This window comes from Hemitrygon akajei, unplaced genomic scaffold (assembly GCF_048418815.1).
Source record: "Hemitrygon akajei unplaced genomic scaffold, sHemAka1.3 Scf000080, whole genome shotgun sequence".
Taxonomy (NCBI): Eukaryota; Metazoa; Chordata; class Chondrichthyes; order Myliobatiformes; family Dasyatidae; genus Hemitrygon; species Hemitrygon akajei.
In genome coordinates this window covers 2,510,630-2,528,850 of record NW_027331966.1, presented here as the reverse complement: position 1 = coordinate 2,528,850, position 18,221 = coordinate 2,510,630, and the positions used below count along the sequence as shown (strand labels likewise).

The window sequence follows — 18,221 nt, the reverse complement described above, 5'->3', positions numbered from 1 at the left end:
GACCTCCTGACCCCTTCCCCCTTCATCCTGTTTAATCTCTCTGTATGCCCCCCTTCCTCCTGTGGGATCTCTCTTCCCCATGCCTCATCCTGCTGTGGGATCTCTCTACCCCATCCCCCTTCCTCCTGTGGGATCTCTCTTCCCCATGCCTCATCCTGCTGTGGGATCTCTCTTCCACACTCCCATGCCGCCTGTGGGATCTCCCATCTCCATCCCCTTCTTCCTGTGGGATCCCTTCCTACTGTGGGTGATCTCTTCCCCATCCCCCTTCCTCTTGTGGGATCTCTCTTCCACATCCACCTTCCTCCTGTGGGATCTCTCTTCCCCATCCCCCTTCCTCCTGTGGGATCTCGCTTCCACATCCCGTTCCTCCTTTTAGATCTCTCTTCCCCATCCCCATCCCCCTTTCGCCTGTGGGAACTCTCCTCCCCAAAGAATCATAAAATCATAGAACACAACAGCACAAACCATTCGGTCCTTCTAGTCTGTACCAAAACCTTATTCCACTAGTCCCACTGACCTGCTCCCAGTCCATAACCCTCCAGACCCCTCCCATCCATGTATCTATCCAATTTGTTCTTAAAGCTTAAGAGTGAGTCCACATTTTCCACATCAGATGGCAGCTCGTTCCACACTCTCACCACCCTCTGAGTGAAGAAATTCCTCCTAATGCTCCCCCTGAACCTTTCCCCTTTCACGCTGAAGCCATGTTTTCTCATATTTATCTCTCCTAATCGATGCGGAAAGAGCCTATTCGCATTTACCCTGTCTATACCCTCATGATTTTGTAAACCTCTATCAAATCTCCCCTCATTCTTCTATGCTCCAAGGAATAAAATCCTAACCTGTTCAATCTTTCCTTGTAACTCAACTCCTGAAGACCAGGCAACATTCTAGTAAATCTTCTGTGCACTTTTTTAAACTTACTGATACCCTTCCTATAATTAGGAGATCAGAACTGCACACAATACTCCAAATTTGACCTCACCAATGACTTATACAACCTCACCATAATATTCCAACTCCTAAACTCAACGTTGATTTATTAATGCCAGGATGCCAAAAGCCTTCTTTATAACCCTGTCTACCTGTGACACCACTTTGAGGGACTTATGTATCTGAACCCCGGATCCCTTTGTTCCTCCGCACTCTTCAGTGCCCGACCGTTTATCGTGTATGTCGTACCTTGATTTGTCCTTCCAAAATGGAACACCTCACACTTCTCTGCTTTAAATTCCATCTGCCATTTTCTGGTCCATTCTTCCAGTTGGTCCAGATCCCTCTGCAAGCTTTGAAAGCCTTCCTCGCTGTCCACAACGCCTCTATCTTAGTGTCATCAGCAAACCTGCTGATCCAATTTATCACATTATCATCTAGATCATTGATATAGACAACAAACAACAATGGTCCCAGCACAGATCCCTGAAGCCCACCACTAGTCACAGGCCTCCAGTCTGAGAAGCAATCATCCACTACCACTCTCTGTCTTCTCCCACACAGCCAATTCGAATCCAGTTTACAACCTCTCCATGGATACCTAGTGTCTGAACTTTCTGAACTAACCTCTTACGTGGGACCTTGTCAAAGGCCTTACTAAAGTTCATGCAGACAACATCCACAGCCTTTCCTTCATATGCATTCTTGGTAACCTCCTCGAAAAACACTACAGGATTCATTAAACACGATCTACCATGAACAAAACCATGCTGACTATCTTTAATCAGCCCTTGGCTGTCCAAATCCTTGTATATCCGATCTCTTAGAACACCTTCCGATAATTTACCTACTACTGATGTCAGGCTTACTAGCCTGTAATTACCTGGTGTTCTTTTGGAGCCTTTTTCAAACAACGGAACAACCCTCCAATCCTCCAGCACCACACCCGTGGCTAAAGACATTTTAAATATTTCTGCCAGGGCCCCTGTAATTTCTACACTAGTCTCTCTCAAGGTCCAAGAAAATATCATGTCAGGCCCGAAGATTTAACAACCTTTATTCAGTGTAAGGCAGCAAGCAGCTCCTCCTCTTTAATCTCTATATGTTCCATGACACTACTGTTTGTTTGCCTTAATTCCATATCCACTATGCCAGTTTTCTGAGAAAACAGTGACGCAAAAAAACATGTTTAAGATTTCACCCATCTCGTGAGGCTCCACACATAGACGACCACTCTGATCTTCTAGGGGACCAATTTTGTCCTTTACTATCCTTTTACTCTTAATTTACTTGTAAAACCCTTTGGGATTACCTTCACATTATCTGCCAAAGCAACCTCATGTCTTCTTTTTGCCTTCCAGATTTCCTTCTTTAGTATTCCCTTACATTTTCTATACTCTTCAAGTATCTCATTTGTTCCTTGTTGTCTGTACCTGCTAAAGACCTACTTAACCAGATCACCAATACCCCTCGAAAACCAAGGTTCCCTATGCCTGTTAACTTTGCCTTTAATCCTGGCAGGAACATGCAAACTCTGCACTCGCAAAATTTCACCCTTGAAGGCCTCCCACTTATTGAACACTTCCTTGCCAGAAAACAACTTATCCCAATCCACACTTCCCAGATCCTCTCTCATTTCCACAAAATTGGCCCTTACCAATTCAGAACCTTAACTGGTGGACCAGTCCTATCCTTATCCATAATTACCTTGAAACTAATGACATTATGGTTACTGGACCCAAAATGTTCGCTTACACATACTTCTGTCACCTGACCTGTCTGGTTCCCTAATAGGAGATCAGGTACTGCACCCTCTCTCGTTGGTACCTCAATATATTGATTTAGAAAACTTTCCTGAACACATTTGACAAACTCTACACCATCTAACCCTTTCTCAGAGTGGGCGTCCACGTCAATATGTGGAAAGTTAAAATCCCCTACGATTACAAATTTCTGTTTCTTACATTGGTCTGCTAACTCTCTACAGATTTGCTCCTCCAATTCTCTCTGCCTATTGGACGGTCTATAATACAACCCTATTAGTATGGTCACACCTTTCCTGTTCCTCAGCTCCACCAATATGGCCTCTGTAGACGAGCCATCCCGGCTGTCCCGTCTACGCACAGCTGTTAGATTCTCCCTGACTAGTAATGCCACTCCTCCCCCTTTCATCCCTCCGCCCTATCACCTCTGAAACAACGGAAACCCAGAACATGAAGCTGCCAGTCCTGCCCCTCCTGCAACCAAGTCTTACTAATAGCAATAATGTCGATATCATCGAGCCAATCCACGACCTACACTCATCTGCCTTACCTACAATACTCCTTGCGTGGAAATAGATGTACCGGAGAACATTTCTATCATGAACAAACCTTTGATATCTGTCTATACAAGCAGTCCTCGCATGACCCTTATCCTCCGTCACATCACTATCTGCTCTAACACTCTGCCCCTTCCCCTGCAATCTAGTTTAAAACCCCCGGAGCAGAATTTGCAAACCTACCGGCAAGGATGTTAGTCCCCCTCCAGTTCAGGTGCAAACTGTCCAATTCGAACGGGTCCCACCTCCCCTGGAAGAAATTCCAATTGTCCAGAAACATGAACCCCTCCCTCATGCACCATCCCCTCAGCCATGTATTTAGCTGCATTATCTTCCTATTTCTAGCCTCACTAGCACGACGCACGGGTAGCAATCCACCTGTGGGATCTCACTTCCCCATTTCCCTTCCTCCTGTAGCATCTCTCTTCCCCATTACCTTCCTGCTGTGGGATTTCTCTTCCACATCCCCCTTCCTCCTGTCCGATCTCTCTTCCCCATCTCTCTTCCTCCTGTGGGAACGCTCTTCGCAATCTCCCTTCACGCGGTGGCATCCCCCCTCCCCATCACCTTCCACTTGTGGGATGTCTCTTCCCCAACACCCTGCCTCCGGTGGGATCTATCTTCCCATCCCCATTCCTCCCGTGGGGCCTCTGTTCCCATCCCCCACTTCCCATGGGATCTCTCCTACTCATCCCCGTTACTCCTGTCGGATATCTCTTCCCCATCCCCCTTCCTTCTGTGGGAACGCTTTTCCCCATCCCCCATCATCCTGTGGGATCTCTGTTCCCCATCTCCCATCCTCCTGTGGGTTATCTGTTCCCATCCCCCCACTTTCTATGGGATCTCTTTTCCCCATCCCCCCACTTTCTATGGGATCTCTTTTCCCCATCCCCCATTCTCCTGTGGGGCCTCTGTTCGAATCTCTCTTCTCCATTAACCTTCCTCCTTTGGGTTCGCTCGTCCATTCGAATTCCTATTGTGGGCTCTTCCTTCCACATCCCCCTTCCTCCTGTGGGTTCTCTCCTACTGATCCCTCATCCTCCTGTCTTATCTCTCTTCACCATTCTTAATCCTCCTGTGGGATGACCCATCCCCATCTCCCTTCCTGCTGTGGGCTCTTTCCTCTCCATCCGACTTCTTCCCGTGGGCTCTCTATTTCCCATCCCCTTTCCTCCTGTATGAACTCTCTTCCCCATCCCTGCTTTTCTTGTCGGTTCTCTCTTCCACATGCTCCTTCAACCTCTAGGAATTATCTTTCCCACCCCTTTTCTTCCTGTGGGATCTCTCTTCCCCATTCCTTCCTGCTGTTGTATCTCCATTCCCCTTCCCCCTTCTTCCTTTGGGATCTCTCTTTCCCAAAACCCTTTCTCCCTTGGGATTTCTCTTCCCCATCCCACTTCCTCCTCTGGGATATCTCTTCTCCATCCGTCTTCCTCCTTTGGTATCACTCGTCCATCCGACTATCTCCTGTGGGATCTGTCTTCCCCATCCCCCTTCCTCCTGTGCGTCCTCTGTTCCCATGCCCCCTCTTTCTGTGGAATCTCTCTTTCCCATCTCCATTCCTCCTTAGGTATTTCTCCTACTCATCCCCCATCCTCCTGTATGATCTCTCTTCCCCGTCCCTCCTCTTCCTATCAGATCTCTCTTCCCCATGCTCCTTCCTCCCGTCGGACATCTTCCCCACCCCCTTTCTTCCTGGTAGATTTCCCTTCCCCTTCCCCCTTCCTCCTGTGGGATCTCTCTTCCATATCCCCCTTCCTCCTGTGGTATCTCTCTTCCCCATCCCCATTCTTCATGTGGGATATCTCTTCCCCATCCCCCGTCCTCCTGTGGCATCTCTCTTCCCCATCCCCCTTCCTCATATGGGATCTCTCTTCCCAATTCCTCTTCCTCCTGTGGGATCTCTCTTCCCCAGTTCAGGTGCGTCTATTTCACGGTGTCCCATTGACATTTCTGCATTTCTGTCAGGAACACTTTTGCCTCCATCGGGGATTGGGACAGAATATGTGGAGTTTACAGGGTCACACCGACAGACGAAATTACTGACAGTCGGCGAATAACATGGAGCTGGGTAGTGAGGGACAATGACAGTGATGGGAACACCGATCAGTGATTTACTGAAGAGTTTAATGGTTCCTCAAATATCCGAGTGAGAGAAATTCCCCCAGACTCACGGTTTGAATCACTGTTCATCAATCTCTCTGTTTGTGTTTAGACTTGGGTGGAATGACCTGGGAGATTCAGGAGTGAAACTGGTGTCTGCGGCTCTGAGGAGCCCGGAGTGTAAAATACAGAAACTGGGGTAAGTACCAGACTGTGGGAGATGGTGTTTACAGTCACTGGGTGTCTGACAGTGAACATTAATGTGATCAGTAATTGTGCTACTGATAAACATTGGGAATTTGTACCGTCTCCTGTCTCTCTGTCTCCTTCACCCGCACTCTCTCTCATCTTCAGGCTGAATTATGTTCATCTCACAGATTCTGGTGCCGAGGATCTTGTCTCCACTCTCAGTACAAACCCATCACTGACAGAGCTGGTCCTGAGTGGTAATAAACTGGGAGATTCAGGAGTGAAACTGGTGTCTACGGCTCTGAGGAACCCGGAGTGTAAAATACAGAGACTGTGGTAAGTACCAGACTGTAGGAGATTGTGTTTACAGTCACTGCGTGTCTGACACTGAACATTAATGTGATGAGTAATTGTGTTACTGATAAACACTGGGGATTTGTACCGTCTCCTGTCTCACTGTGTCCTTCACCCTCACTCTCTCTCATCTCCAGGCTGAGGGGTGTCGGTCTCACAGATTCTGGTGCCGAGCATCTCGCCTCCGCTCTCAGTACAAACACATCACTGACGGAGCTGAACCTGGGTGATAATAAACTGGGAGATTCAGGAGTGAAACTGGTGTCTGTGGCTCTGAGGAAGTCGGAGTGTAAAATACAGACACTGTGGTAAGTACCAGACTGTGGGAGATTGTGGTTTCAGTCACTGGGTGTCTGACACTGAACATTAATGTGATCAGTAATTGTGTTACTGATATACACTGGGGATTTGTACCGTCTCCTGTCTCTCCGTGTCCTTCACCCTCACTCTCTCTCATTTCCAGGCTGAACAAGGTCGGTCTCACAGATTCTGGTGCCGAGGATCTCGTCTCCGCTCTCAGTACAAACCCATCACTGACGGGGCTGAACCTGGAATCAAACTCGCTGACAGACGGATCTGCCCCCGCTCTCCGCTGCCTCATACTGACCCTCCCGAGTCTGGAGTGGATTGGGTGAGTGTTTGTTTTAATGTTTATTGTGATAAAATATCAGCGGATCCGTGGGTTTTCTGGTGATATTTGTCTGTGAGTGTTGTTGAAACATTAACCCCGGTCCCCTGTTACTGACACTGTTGTGTAATCTGTTTACTTCATCTCTATTCTTCCATCTGTTTCAGGCTGGACTGGAATCAGTTCAGTGAGACCAGGAGGAAGGAACTGAGACCTCTACAGGGAATCAGACCCGGACTGAGAGTGACCGTGTGAACATCCCCGCCCGCGGGATGTGGACATTGTGGTGAACTAGATATACCTGTCTGACTGCTCCTGTGGCTCCTCCCACAGACCCCTGTATAAAGGCGACTGTGGGCTGCTGCTCTCCCTCATTTTCCCCAGGATGTAGTGCTGTTTATTCTTCCAGTCAATAAAAGCCGATATCTCACTTCCTAAGTCTCAGCGTGAGTTATTGATGGTGCATCAGACATTTTGGCCGACTCCCCGCCCTCCCCTTTAACTCCCGCCCTTACCTTTAATGACCGCCCGCCGGGGGTGATCCCCAACCGTTTTAACGGAACCGGCTCAGGCCTCGTGCAGTGTGTCGCTCGGAGCGGTCCCGCAGTGACGTGTTTCCGCCGGATGTGCGTGTTGGAGAACCGCCCCCCCCGCCCACGTGACACCCCAGAGAATTACCCGGACAGGAAGAGCCCGGGAGCCGGGGCTCAGTCTGGGAAACCGGTGTCCCGGGGTGGGGGGGATTATCCCGGGAGAGAATCCTTTTGCTCCCTTTGCTGAGGACGGTGCATTCGGCAGCCTGGCCGATATAATGATGTTAAATGGACAAATCCCTCGGCAGTGACCCTGGATCTGCAGCGATCTCGGACACGGCCCTGAAGTGTGATTTTATAATCATCGGTTCCCCGATGCAGAGTGACGGTGAGAAACGGGACTGATGATTCAACCGGTCACTCGTTGTCGCCGGTCAGTTCATTGTGTGTGACTGTGAGTGAGTCGGGAGCAGCTTATTTATTCCCGCACGTCAGCAGCTCACACATTGTTTAATTTACATTTGTCATGATGAAATCAATAAACCGCTGTAACTTCCTGTCCTGGTGCCGGACTCGAGTTTTATTTGAGGTTTCTGCTGCCCCCCGCACCCTGTGCACTGCAACAGTGGGTCGGAGCTCCTCACACTGACACAGTAGCGTCTCAGCTCCAGGCTGAGGGAGGTCGGATGCCCAGGATTTCATCTCCAGCAAAGCCCCTTCCTGGCTAACTGATCCCCGCAGACAGATAAAATTGACGATAATATCACAAGTGAGACCACTGAGGTCCCAAGTACGAGACAGATGGGGATAGAATACCGACGTTACACACGGAGTGAATCTCCCTCCACCGTATGCCATTATACACTTATGGGTTCAGACACAGAGTGAATCTAACTCCATACCGTCCCATCACACACTCCCGGGGTCAGACACAAAGTGAAGCTCCCTCCACACCATCCCATCATACATTCCCAAGGTCACACACAGATTGAATACCCCTCCACACCGTCCCATCACACGCACCCGGGGTCAGACACAGAGTGAATTTCCCTCCACATGGTCACATCACACACTCCCGGGGTCAGACACATAATGAACTTCCCTCCACACGGTCCCATCACACTCCCGGGGTCAGACACACAGTGAATCTCGCTCCACACCGTCCCATCACACACTCCCGGGGTCCGACACAGAGTGAATCTCTCTCCACACTGTCCCATCACACCCTCCCGGGGTCAGACACAGAGTGAATCTCTCTCCACACTGTCCCATCACACACTCCCGGGGTCAGACACAGAGTGAATCTCTCTCCACACTGTCCCATCACACACTCCCCAGGTCAGACACAGAGTGAATCTCCCTCCACACCGTCCCATCACACACTCCCGGGGTCAGACACAAAGTGAAGCTCCCTCCACACCGTCCCATCATACATTCCCAAGGTCACACACAGATTGAATACCCCTCCACACCGCCCCATCACACGCACCCGGGGTCAGACACAGAGTGAATTTCCCTCCACATGGTCACATCACACACTCCCGGGGTCAGACACATAATGAATTTCCCTCCACATCGTCCCATCACACGCACCCGGGGTCAGACACTGAGTGAACTTCCCTCCACACGGTCCCATCACACACTCCCGCGGTCAGACACACAGTGAATCTCGCTCCACACCGTCCCATCACACACTCCCGGGGTCAGACACAGAGTGAATCTCCCTCCACACGTTCCCATCACACACTCCCGGGGTCAGACACAGAGTGAATCTCTCTCCACACTGTCACATCACACACTCCCGGGGTCAGACACAGAGTGAATCTCTCTCCACCCCGTCCCATCACACACTCCCGGGGTCAGACACAGAGTGAATCTCTCTCCACACTGTCCCATCACACACTCCCCAGGTCAGACACAGAGTGAATCTCCCTCCACACCGTCCCATCACACACTCCCGGGGTCAGACACAAAGTGAAGCTCCCTCCACACCGTCCCATCATACATTCCCAAGGTCACACACAGATTGAATACCCCTCCACACCGCCCCATCACACGCACCCGGGGTCAGACACAGAGTGAATTTCCCTCCACATGGTCACATCACACACTCCCGGGGTCAGACACATAATGAATTTCCCTCCACATCGTCCCATCACACGCACCCGGGGTCAGACACTGAGTGAACTTCCCTCCACACGGTCCCATCACACACTCCCGCGGTCAGACACACAGTGAATCTCGCTCCACACCGTCCCATCACACACTCCCGGGGTCAGACACAGAGTGAATCTCCCTCCACACGTTCCCATCACACACTCCCGGGGTCAGACACAGAGTGAATCTCTTTCCACACTGTCACATCACACACTCCCGGGGTCAGACACAGAGTGAATCTCTCTCCACCCCGTCCCATCACACACTCCCGGGACCATACACAGAGTGAATCTCTCTCCACACCGTCCAATCACACATTTGCAATGCCAGACACACAGTGAAGCTCCGTCTGCACCATTCCATCACTCAATTAATCCCACACTGCAAAATCTCATTTCAGGGAAGCAGGCACCATCAATTTGCGGGAGACTCCCGGAACTCCCGGGAGAGGTGGGATGTCTGCAATAGAGCAGCTCCTTAGCGGCTAGCCAGCTAGTTTAAATAACGTTAGCTATGCTAATGAACGAATGACACCCGTTAAACTCACCTCAACAGTGATTTAACCCCCCCATGGGCAATAGAAAAGTCACTGTTGCAAGCAGTGCAGCGAGCAACACTGTCAGTATTCCTGACCCCTAGGCAGGGGTACACTTTAGTGTAGTCTGTGGAGAAGTACGTTTTGTATTTTATTTTTTGGAATACTCTGCCATCTCTCGCTTTCTGTCACCAATTCCGGGTGTTTCTCTCTCTTTCTCTCACTCTCTCTCTCTCTCTCTCTCTCTCTCTCTCTCTCTCTCTCTCTCTCTCTCTCTCTCTCTCTCTCTCTCTCTACATATATATATATATATATATATATATATAAAATTCCTGGGGCGTCAGGGAGCCGCTATCAATATGCGGGAGAATCCTGGGACTTCCGGGAGAGGTGGAATGTCCGACGCTTCACTTGAAGTGGCTGCTGGGAGAGGTGGGACGGCATTGGTAGAAGTGAGCACAAGAGAGGGAGGGACGCGCTGATTTAAAATTGTTTAATGTGGCGCCAGGGATGGAGTGAGACATTGATGCACCATCAATAACTCGCGGAGTCTGGAAGTGAACGATAGGCTTTAATTAGCAGCAAAAAGGGAGCACGGCATCTCGGAGACTGAGGGAGGAGCAGTGCCTCCAATCGCCTTTATACAGGGCTCTGTGGGAGGAGCCACAGGAGCAGTCAGCAGAGGGGCGTGTCCAGACAGGTATACATAGTTTACCGCAGACACTGACTTACAATGGCCACTGTCGCACTCAGAATCTATGGAGAAGGAATATGCGGTGCCCATGGATACAATCCCGGGATCGAGTGTGTTACTGATTGTAATAACAGTATTTTAATTTGTGTTTTATATCGTCTTGCGTATTTTATATATGTTTTAATTCTAATGATGTTGTAATTGAATAAACTAATGTATATATCTCAGATATTCACACATACACATATACATGTGAGTTTTGGGGAGGAGGGGAGAGGGGTTTGGGAGGAAGAGGAGTGACGGGACGAGGAGTGGACTGATGAGACGGTGAGCGTGGCGAAGTCACTGACTCAATAGGGGACGGAAAAGGGAGGGGCGAAAGTCCCTGTAACAAACTGGTGGACGACATGGAGAAGACAAAGATGGGGTATAGAGGAGTGAAACGACATGAAGGGAGCGGGAGTGATATGACGGGGAGGGATGGTCGTGATGGGACTGGGTGGGAGGGGAAGTGATGGGGCGTGTAAGGAGAGGAAGTTGTGGGATGGGAAGGGTGTGGATGTAATGGGACGGGAAGGAGCGGTCTGATTGGACAGGGTGAGGAGGAACAGGGCGGCGAGTGTGGGGAGTGAATTTTTCAATAGTGTAGGATGAATGGGTGGTGACTTTTCCTTTGCAAATAGGACGAGCTGCCAGAAAGGGGTGCGTGGACGGGGAAAAGGGGAGGAGGAGTCGGGACGCGGTCAGGGCTCATGGGACGGAGAGTTGAGTGTCTCAACAGAGAGAGAGGGGAGCGATTCACTCAACGACGGAGGGAAGGGATTGGGTGGGGGAGCGAAATTTCCCATCAGAAAATGTTCACCATCCAGGATGTGGTGGATGGCGGGAGAAAGGGCAAGGGGTCAGAGAGGGGAGGGTGTCAGGTCTGACGGGGTAAGTAGGGGAATGACTCACTGGGTAACAGAGAGAGAGGAAGAGAGAGAGAGAGAGAGAGAGAGAGAGAGAGAGAGAGAGAGAGAGAGAGAGAGAGAGAGAGAGAGAGAGAGAGAGAGATGAGGAGAGGTGAAGATTGACATCGCAAAATGGCCGCCAACCAGCATACGATGCAGACCATCGAGGTGGCGGGGAGAGGAAAGCGAGGGGAGGGGAGGGAAGGGGTTTGCGAGTGATGGAATGGGAAGTAGGGTGACAAGATGGTGGGTGTGAAGAAGTGACACTTCGTGGTGGAGGAAGTGGGAGGGAGGATCAGACCCTGTCACAATATGGCTATCGGCAGAAGGTTAAATGGAGAGACGTGAGAGCGGGCACCGAGGGGAAGGAGTGGAGGAATGAGGAGTTGAGATTGAACAAACAGGGACGGAAGTGAGTGGAAGGTGAGGAAAAGGGTATGTCTCATTCTATGATGCTGGGAGAGCGGTTGTCAATGGTAACCATCAGAAAATGGCCGCCAGCCAGGGTGAGATGGGCGGTGATAGAGGGGAGAGCGAGGGGGCAGAGAGCGGAGTGTTTCAGGAGTGACGCTAGCCGAGGGTGGGACAGGGCCACTTATAACATGGGAGATGGAACTGGGGTGTTCCCACGGGGAGGAATATAACTAGCACCGTTACCCTTCTCCCCCCTCCGTCTCAAAAATCCCGCTTTGATCTTTTCTTTCGGGCTGACTCTCAGTTCGCTTGGCCCGAATCCTTCAGGCTGTCCCGTGGAGTAGGGGGACGTGTCGTCACTGGGGCCCGTCAAAGGCTGGAGTGGGCGCCGGCTTGCCGGAGAAGACGGAGGCGAGTTCTGGCGGTGCGGGCTGGTTGGCGTGGATCACCACCATTTTCTGCAGGGTGGGGGAGGGAGCGATCAGATTGAGAAGATGAGGCGAGGGAAGAAATAGAAGGAGATGAGACCCACAACCCACTCACTCAACCTCTCCCACAGTGCCCTCTCTCCCTCCCTGTCCCCGCTTCTCTCCCCATCTCATCCCCCACCTCTCCCCAATCTATCCTACTCTCTCCACCCCTCTCCTTACCCTATCCTCCTCTTTCCACCCCTCTCCCCACCCTATCCTGCTCTCTCCACACCCTATCCTCTCTCCACCCCTCTCCGGAACATTTCTCCCTCTCTCCACTCCTCTGCCCACCCTATCCTCCTTTCTCCACCCCTCTCTCCAACCTATCCCCCTCTCTCCACTCCTCTGCCCACCCTATCCTCCTCTCCCCACCCTATCCTCCTCTCTCCACCTTCCCCATCCTATCCTCCTCTCTCCACCCCTCTCCCCACCCTATCCTCCTCTCTCCACCCCTCTCTCCATCCTATTCCTCTCCACACCTCTCCCTACCCTATCCTCCTCTCTCCACCCCTCTGCCCACCCTATCCTGCTCTCTCCACACCCTATCCTCTCTCCACCCCTCTCCGGACCATATCTCCCTCTCTCCACTCCTCTGGCCACCCTATCCTCCTCTCTCCACCCCTCTCCCCAACCTATCCCCCTCTCTCCACTCCTCTGCCCACCCTATCCTCCTCTCCCCACCCTATCCTCCTCTCTCCACCCTGCTCCCCACCCTATCCCCCTCTCTCCACACCTCTCCCCACTCTATGTTCCTCTCCCTACCCCTCTCCGCACCCTATCCTCCTCTCTCCACCCCTCTCCCTACCCTATCATCCTCCCTCCACCCCACTGCCCACTCTATCCTCCTCTCTCAACCCCTCACCCCACCCTATCTCTCTCCAACCCTCTCCACACCCTATCCTCCCCATCACTATCCCCACCCTATCCTCCTCTCTCTATACCTCTCCCAAACCTATCCTCTCCCTACCCCTCTCCCCACCTTATCCTGCTCTCCCCACCCCTCTCCCCACCCTATCCTCCTCTCTCCACCTTCCCCATCCTATCCTCCTCTCTCCACCCCTCTCCGCACCCTATCCCTTCTCTCCACACCTCTCCCCACCCTATGCTCCTCTCCTCACCTCCCTCCCCACCCTATCCTCCTCTGCCCTCCTCTCCCCACCTATCCTCCTCTCTCCACCCCTCTCCCCACCCTATCTTTCTCTCCACCTTCCCCACCCTATCCTCCTCTCCTTACCCCTCTCGCACCCTATCCTCATCTCTCCAACCCTCTCCCCACCCTATCCTCCTCTCTGCACCTTCCCCATCCTATCCTCCTCTCTCCACCCCTCTCCCCACCTATCCTCCTCTCTCCACCCCTCTCCGCACCCTATCCCTTCTCTCCACACCTCTCCCCACCCTATGCTCCTCTCCCCAACTCCCTCCCCACCCTATCCTCCTCTCTCCACCCATCTCCCCACCCTATCCTCCTCTGTCCTCCTCTCTCCCCACCTATCCTCCTCTCTCCACCCCTCTCCCCACCTTATCCTTCTCTCCACCTTCCCCACCCTATCCTCCTCTCCTTAGCCCTCTCGAAACCCTATCCTCTCCCCACCTCTCTGCCCAGCCTATCCTCCTCTCTCCACCCCTCTGCCCACCCTTTTATTCCTTTTCTGCCCCATCTCTCTGAACTGTCTAGTCCATCAGCAATAACAGGAACGATTCTCTAATTCCCTATAAAGTATGAAATTATAAGTATTATCTCGGATAAATTCCCCCGTGGAAAAGACAGTGATGTGCGAGTTTGAACAATCGTTATCAGACGAAAAATAAAGATATTGGCAATAAATTATTCCGTTTTAGGGTAGCAGGCAATCACATGTGCGGTAGCCCTCAGAATGAAACCCGTCTGTCATGATATAGGCTGTATCGATTATATCGATTAGGTCGGGACCGGGTGTTTTATTCTTTTCTGGCGTTCCCGGCAATGTGAACTTAGGCGATGTGGGGAATTACGAGGACAGAATATATTTTTTTCTCCTGGCATTCCCGGTGATGTGAAATTGGGCGAATTGGATAATTACATGAACGTTTTTTTTTCCCCCCTGTCGTTCCGGGCGGGATGAAATTGGGTTATTTGCAGAATTATGAGAATGCCACGATTATTTAATGCCATTTAGTGAATCTCGATGTGTGCGGAAATCCATGGCAATTACAAAAAAATGTATGATGAAAATTAAAAGCGAAGTGCTACCAAAATAGCGATTTGCATAATATATTGGAAATGTTTCGTGTGCTGATTCGCAGGTCACCTGGAACACTCTTCACGTGTAAATAGTGCAACCAGTCGATTCAGAGATGGTCAGTTGATATTCTCAGCAAGTAACTTTTATCCCACTGTCAGAGTCATGTTTTCCTACTCCAACTTCGTCTCGACATTATGAGGAAAAAATTGTTGTATCGCGTGCAACTTGTGTTCCTTGCTTAAGAAATATAGAGGAATGTTCACCATCTTGGCTTCTGACGTGGCTGTACTGTGACGTGGATTGGATCACGTGGACTGGAAGCTCTGTCACCAAGCTGCTTCATTCAAACAATGACCTGTGCATTCATTCACACTGAGCAAGATGAATAAATATGCAAATATTGCAAATAATCTCCATCTGAATTTACATGGTCAGCACAACATTGTGGGCCGATGGGCCTGTAATGTGCTGTAGATTTCTATGATTCTATGATTATATGATTGACAGTCTGGGTGCAGGGAATATGTATCCTGCACCGTGCAGTCGAGGCCGAGGAGGCAAAATATCAGAAGAATGAAAACACTGTTCACGACGGATATCAGATGAAATTCTTTAATGCTCGTGAATGGTGAGTGAATCTGAGGTTAACAGTAACTCAACCTTCACCTTGGTGGGTAGTGGAGGGCGATTAAGTTGGGGGTCCCTGATTGTGAATCATAATGTTTCTCTCATTCCGTTCTCTTTCTCCAGTGAATTTAGTGGCGATTGTCATCCTGTCCCGGGGAAGGTGCGGCCTCTCCTTCTGCACCACGCGGTACCTGGTGGCCATGGCAGCGGCGGATCAACTGGTTATTATCACTGAGGTCGTTTTGCATCAACTCAATTATCATTATGTTCCCGTTTGTTTCCATAACGTCACCTCTGTGTGCACTGTTCTCCGTATCCTGTCCCGCATTGCCGTGAACTGTTCCGTCTGGTTCACCGTCACTTTCACCTTCGATCGGTTTGTTGCCATTTGCTGTCAGAAACTGAAAACAAAGTACTGCACGGGGAGAACGGCGGCCGTGGTTCTAGCGCCATCTAGCGGTCTGTTCTGTCTGAAAAACGGCCCACTCTGCTTCACTTACAGAGAGATCCTTAACAATGTACCATGGTTCTGTTATCCGAAGCCAAGTTACTTCACTGAACCGGCGTGGGTGGCGTGTGACTGCTTTTACATCGTTTTGACTCCGTTCCTCCCATTCGGCGTAATTCTGCTGCTCAACGCTCTGACAGTCAGGCACATTTTAGTGGCCAGTCGGGGCCGTAGGGGGCTGAGGGGTAAGAGCAAGGGGGGAAACAGCAGTGACCCGGAGATGGAGAGCCGGAAGAGGTCTGTGGTTTTGCTCCTCACCTTCTCCGGCAGCTTCATCCTCCTGTGGATGACGAAAGTTGCAGAATTTATCTACTATCACATCCCCGGGATAGGAACACAGGGGAATGACTCAGAAATTATTTCCGCCTATGCCGGGTATTTGCTAAGGAATTTCAGCTGCTGCAGGAACACATTCATTTACGCCGCCACTCAGTCCAGATTCCGAGAGCAGGTGAAAAGCGCGGTGAAATATCCGTTCATTTCAGTACTCCGGTTCATTAACACAGCAACCCCCTAACGAAGCAGAAACCTGCTCACAGTCAGACTCGTGACGCTGTATATCCATCTCCCATCGGTGACGGAATTCTCATTCCCAGGTCAATGTGTCGGGTGAATGACATCATCCTGCAATATCCGTGTATGAGCAGTAATGCCACCTCTCCTCCCCTTTCCCCCCCCCCTCTCTATCCCCTTTAAAGCACTGAAATCCAGGAATATTGAGAATCCATTCCTGCCCTGGTGCCAGCCAAATCTCCGTAATGGCCCCTACATCATGATTCCATGTATGTATCCAAGCTCACAGTTCATCCCTGATGCTTCTTGCATTGAAATACACACACTTTAGCCCTTCTACCTTACTACCTTTACACCCTTTATTCTGCTTCTCTTTCCTCAAAGCCTATCTATATGTTAGATCTGGTTTTACTCAATGCACTTCTTTCACTGCTCTATCGCTCCGGGTCCCGTCCCACTTACAAATTAGTTTAGAGATGCTTATTTTTTTCTGTAAGAATGCAGCATTATTTGAAGATATGTAAACTGCATCAATTGTCAGTTGTGAGCAGAAGTGACCAAGCTCGAGGTTACCATGACAGAAACAGATATTCGCAGTGGCGACTAAGGGGTGCACTCTGGTTTATTTCAGGCTGGAGAGGGGTGTGGAGTTTTGAAACCAATGGGTTTCAGCGCCACCATTGTTAATTGAGCACATCCAGAGTGGTGAATCACACACCGCTGGTCATACCTTTTCTGATCGTCCACTCACTGTCTAGACTCGTCCCATTTATCAGCATTCGGCAGTTTCAATGCTCATCCACTGCGTTAATGCTGTGAAGGGACCTGCCTCTACGACCACCTTGGGCAGAATGATCCAGAGTTTAACTACATTTGAGTGAAAGATCTCTTTTATGCACTACTTGATCTTTCATCGATCCCGTTATTGTTACTATTCTAAAGACTTGTTGAGTATATGCCCGCAGGACAATAAATCTCGGTGTGTCATGTATGTACTCTAATAATAAAATTTACTTTGACTATTGCTACTTGACATGTAGATCAATATTTTGCTTGAGAATGTACAGGGTACAGTTAGCAAGTTTGCAGCAAGTGAGATCGAACACTTTTTTTAAAGGCAGTATGTATAAACATTCCCCTTTGTTTCTCTTTCTGCCTTCGGCCTCCCTTCCCATTACTACCTTCCCTCTCCTCCCTCATTGTACTCATTGGTTAAGTTTTAAAGGTCATAGATTTTAGGGGAATTTGAAAGGGAACTTCACTCAGGGGTTGGTGGGGTGTGGAATGAGCTGCCCACGGTAGTGCTAGATGCCAGTTTGATTTAGGCACTAAAGAGCCGAGGCAGCAGAAACCAAATAAAAGTTCAGACGTGAGGAAATCTGCAGACGCTGGAAATTCAAGCAACACACACAAAATGCTAGTGGAACACAGCAGGCCAGGCGGCATCTATATGGAGAAGCACTGTCGACGTTTCGGGCCGAGACCCTTCGTCAGGACTAACAGAAAGGAAAGATACTGAGATTTGAAAGTAGTGGGGGAGGGGGAAATACGAAATGATAGGAGAAGACCGGAGGGGGTGGGATGAAGCTGAGAGCCGGAAAGGTGATTGGCAACAGTGATACAGAGCTGGAGAAGGGAAAGGATCATGGGATGGGAGGCCTAGGGAAAAAGAAAGAAAGAAAGAAAGAAAGAAAGAAAGAAAGAAAGAAAGAAAGAAAGAAAGAAAGAAAGAAAGAAAGAAAGAAAGAAAGAAAGAAAGAAAGAAAGAAAGAAAGGGGGAGGGGAACACCCGAGGGAGATGGAGAACAGGCAGAGTGATGGGCAGAGAGAGAGAAAAAAATCACGAACAACAAAATATGTCAGGGATGGGGTAAGAAGGTGAGGAGGGGCATTAACGGAAGATAGACTAGATGGGCCGAAGGGCCTATTTCATTGTCGGTGTGCTCTGTGTGCCTAATAATATTCTGATTTCCTGCCAGCAGCCCTACACCCCTCCTGCTGCGCTCCACCCTCCCGATTCCCATCCTCCTATGACCTCGACAGATGTACAAAGACCAAGAGGTATTGC

General features: G+C 50.2%; 1 protein-coding gene across 7 annotated transcripts in view; it reads left to right on the top strand.

The window, feature by feature from the left end:
- LOC140722565 (NACHT, LRR and PYD domains-containing protein 3-like) overlaps positions 1–18,221 on the top strand; it is an 883,504-nt gene that overhangs the window by 104,893 nt on the left and 760,390 nt on the right. For 5 of the 7 annotated variants that reach the window (XM_073037270.1, XM_073037269.1, XM_073037272.1 and 2 more), the window contains 5 exons: positions 5,472–5,558; positions 5,714–5,884; positions 6,040–6,210; positions 6,366–6,533; positions 6,698–6,963. In XM_073037270.1, the coding sequence (XP_072893371.1) occupies positions 5,472–5,558; positions 5,714–5,884; positions 6,040–6,210; positions 6,366–6,533; positions 6,698–6,785 (685 nt within the window). In that variant the 3' untranslated portion in view covers positions 6,786–6,963. Of the gene's footprint in view, positions 1–5,471; positions 5,559–5,713; positions 5,885–6,039; positions 6,211–6,365; positions 6,534–6,697; positions 6,964–18,221 lie in introns of those variants that run through there. The other 2 variants (XM_073037268.1, XR_012097663.1) reach the window with 2 other exon arrangements.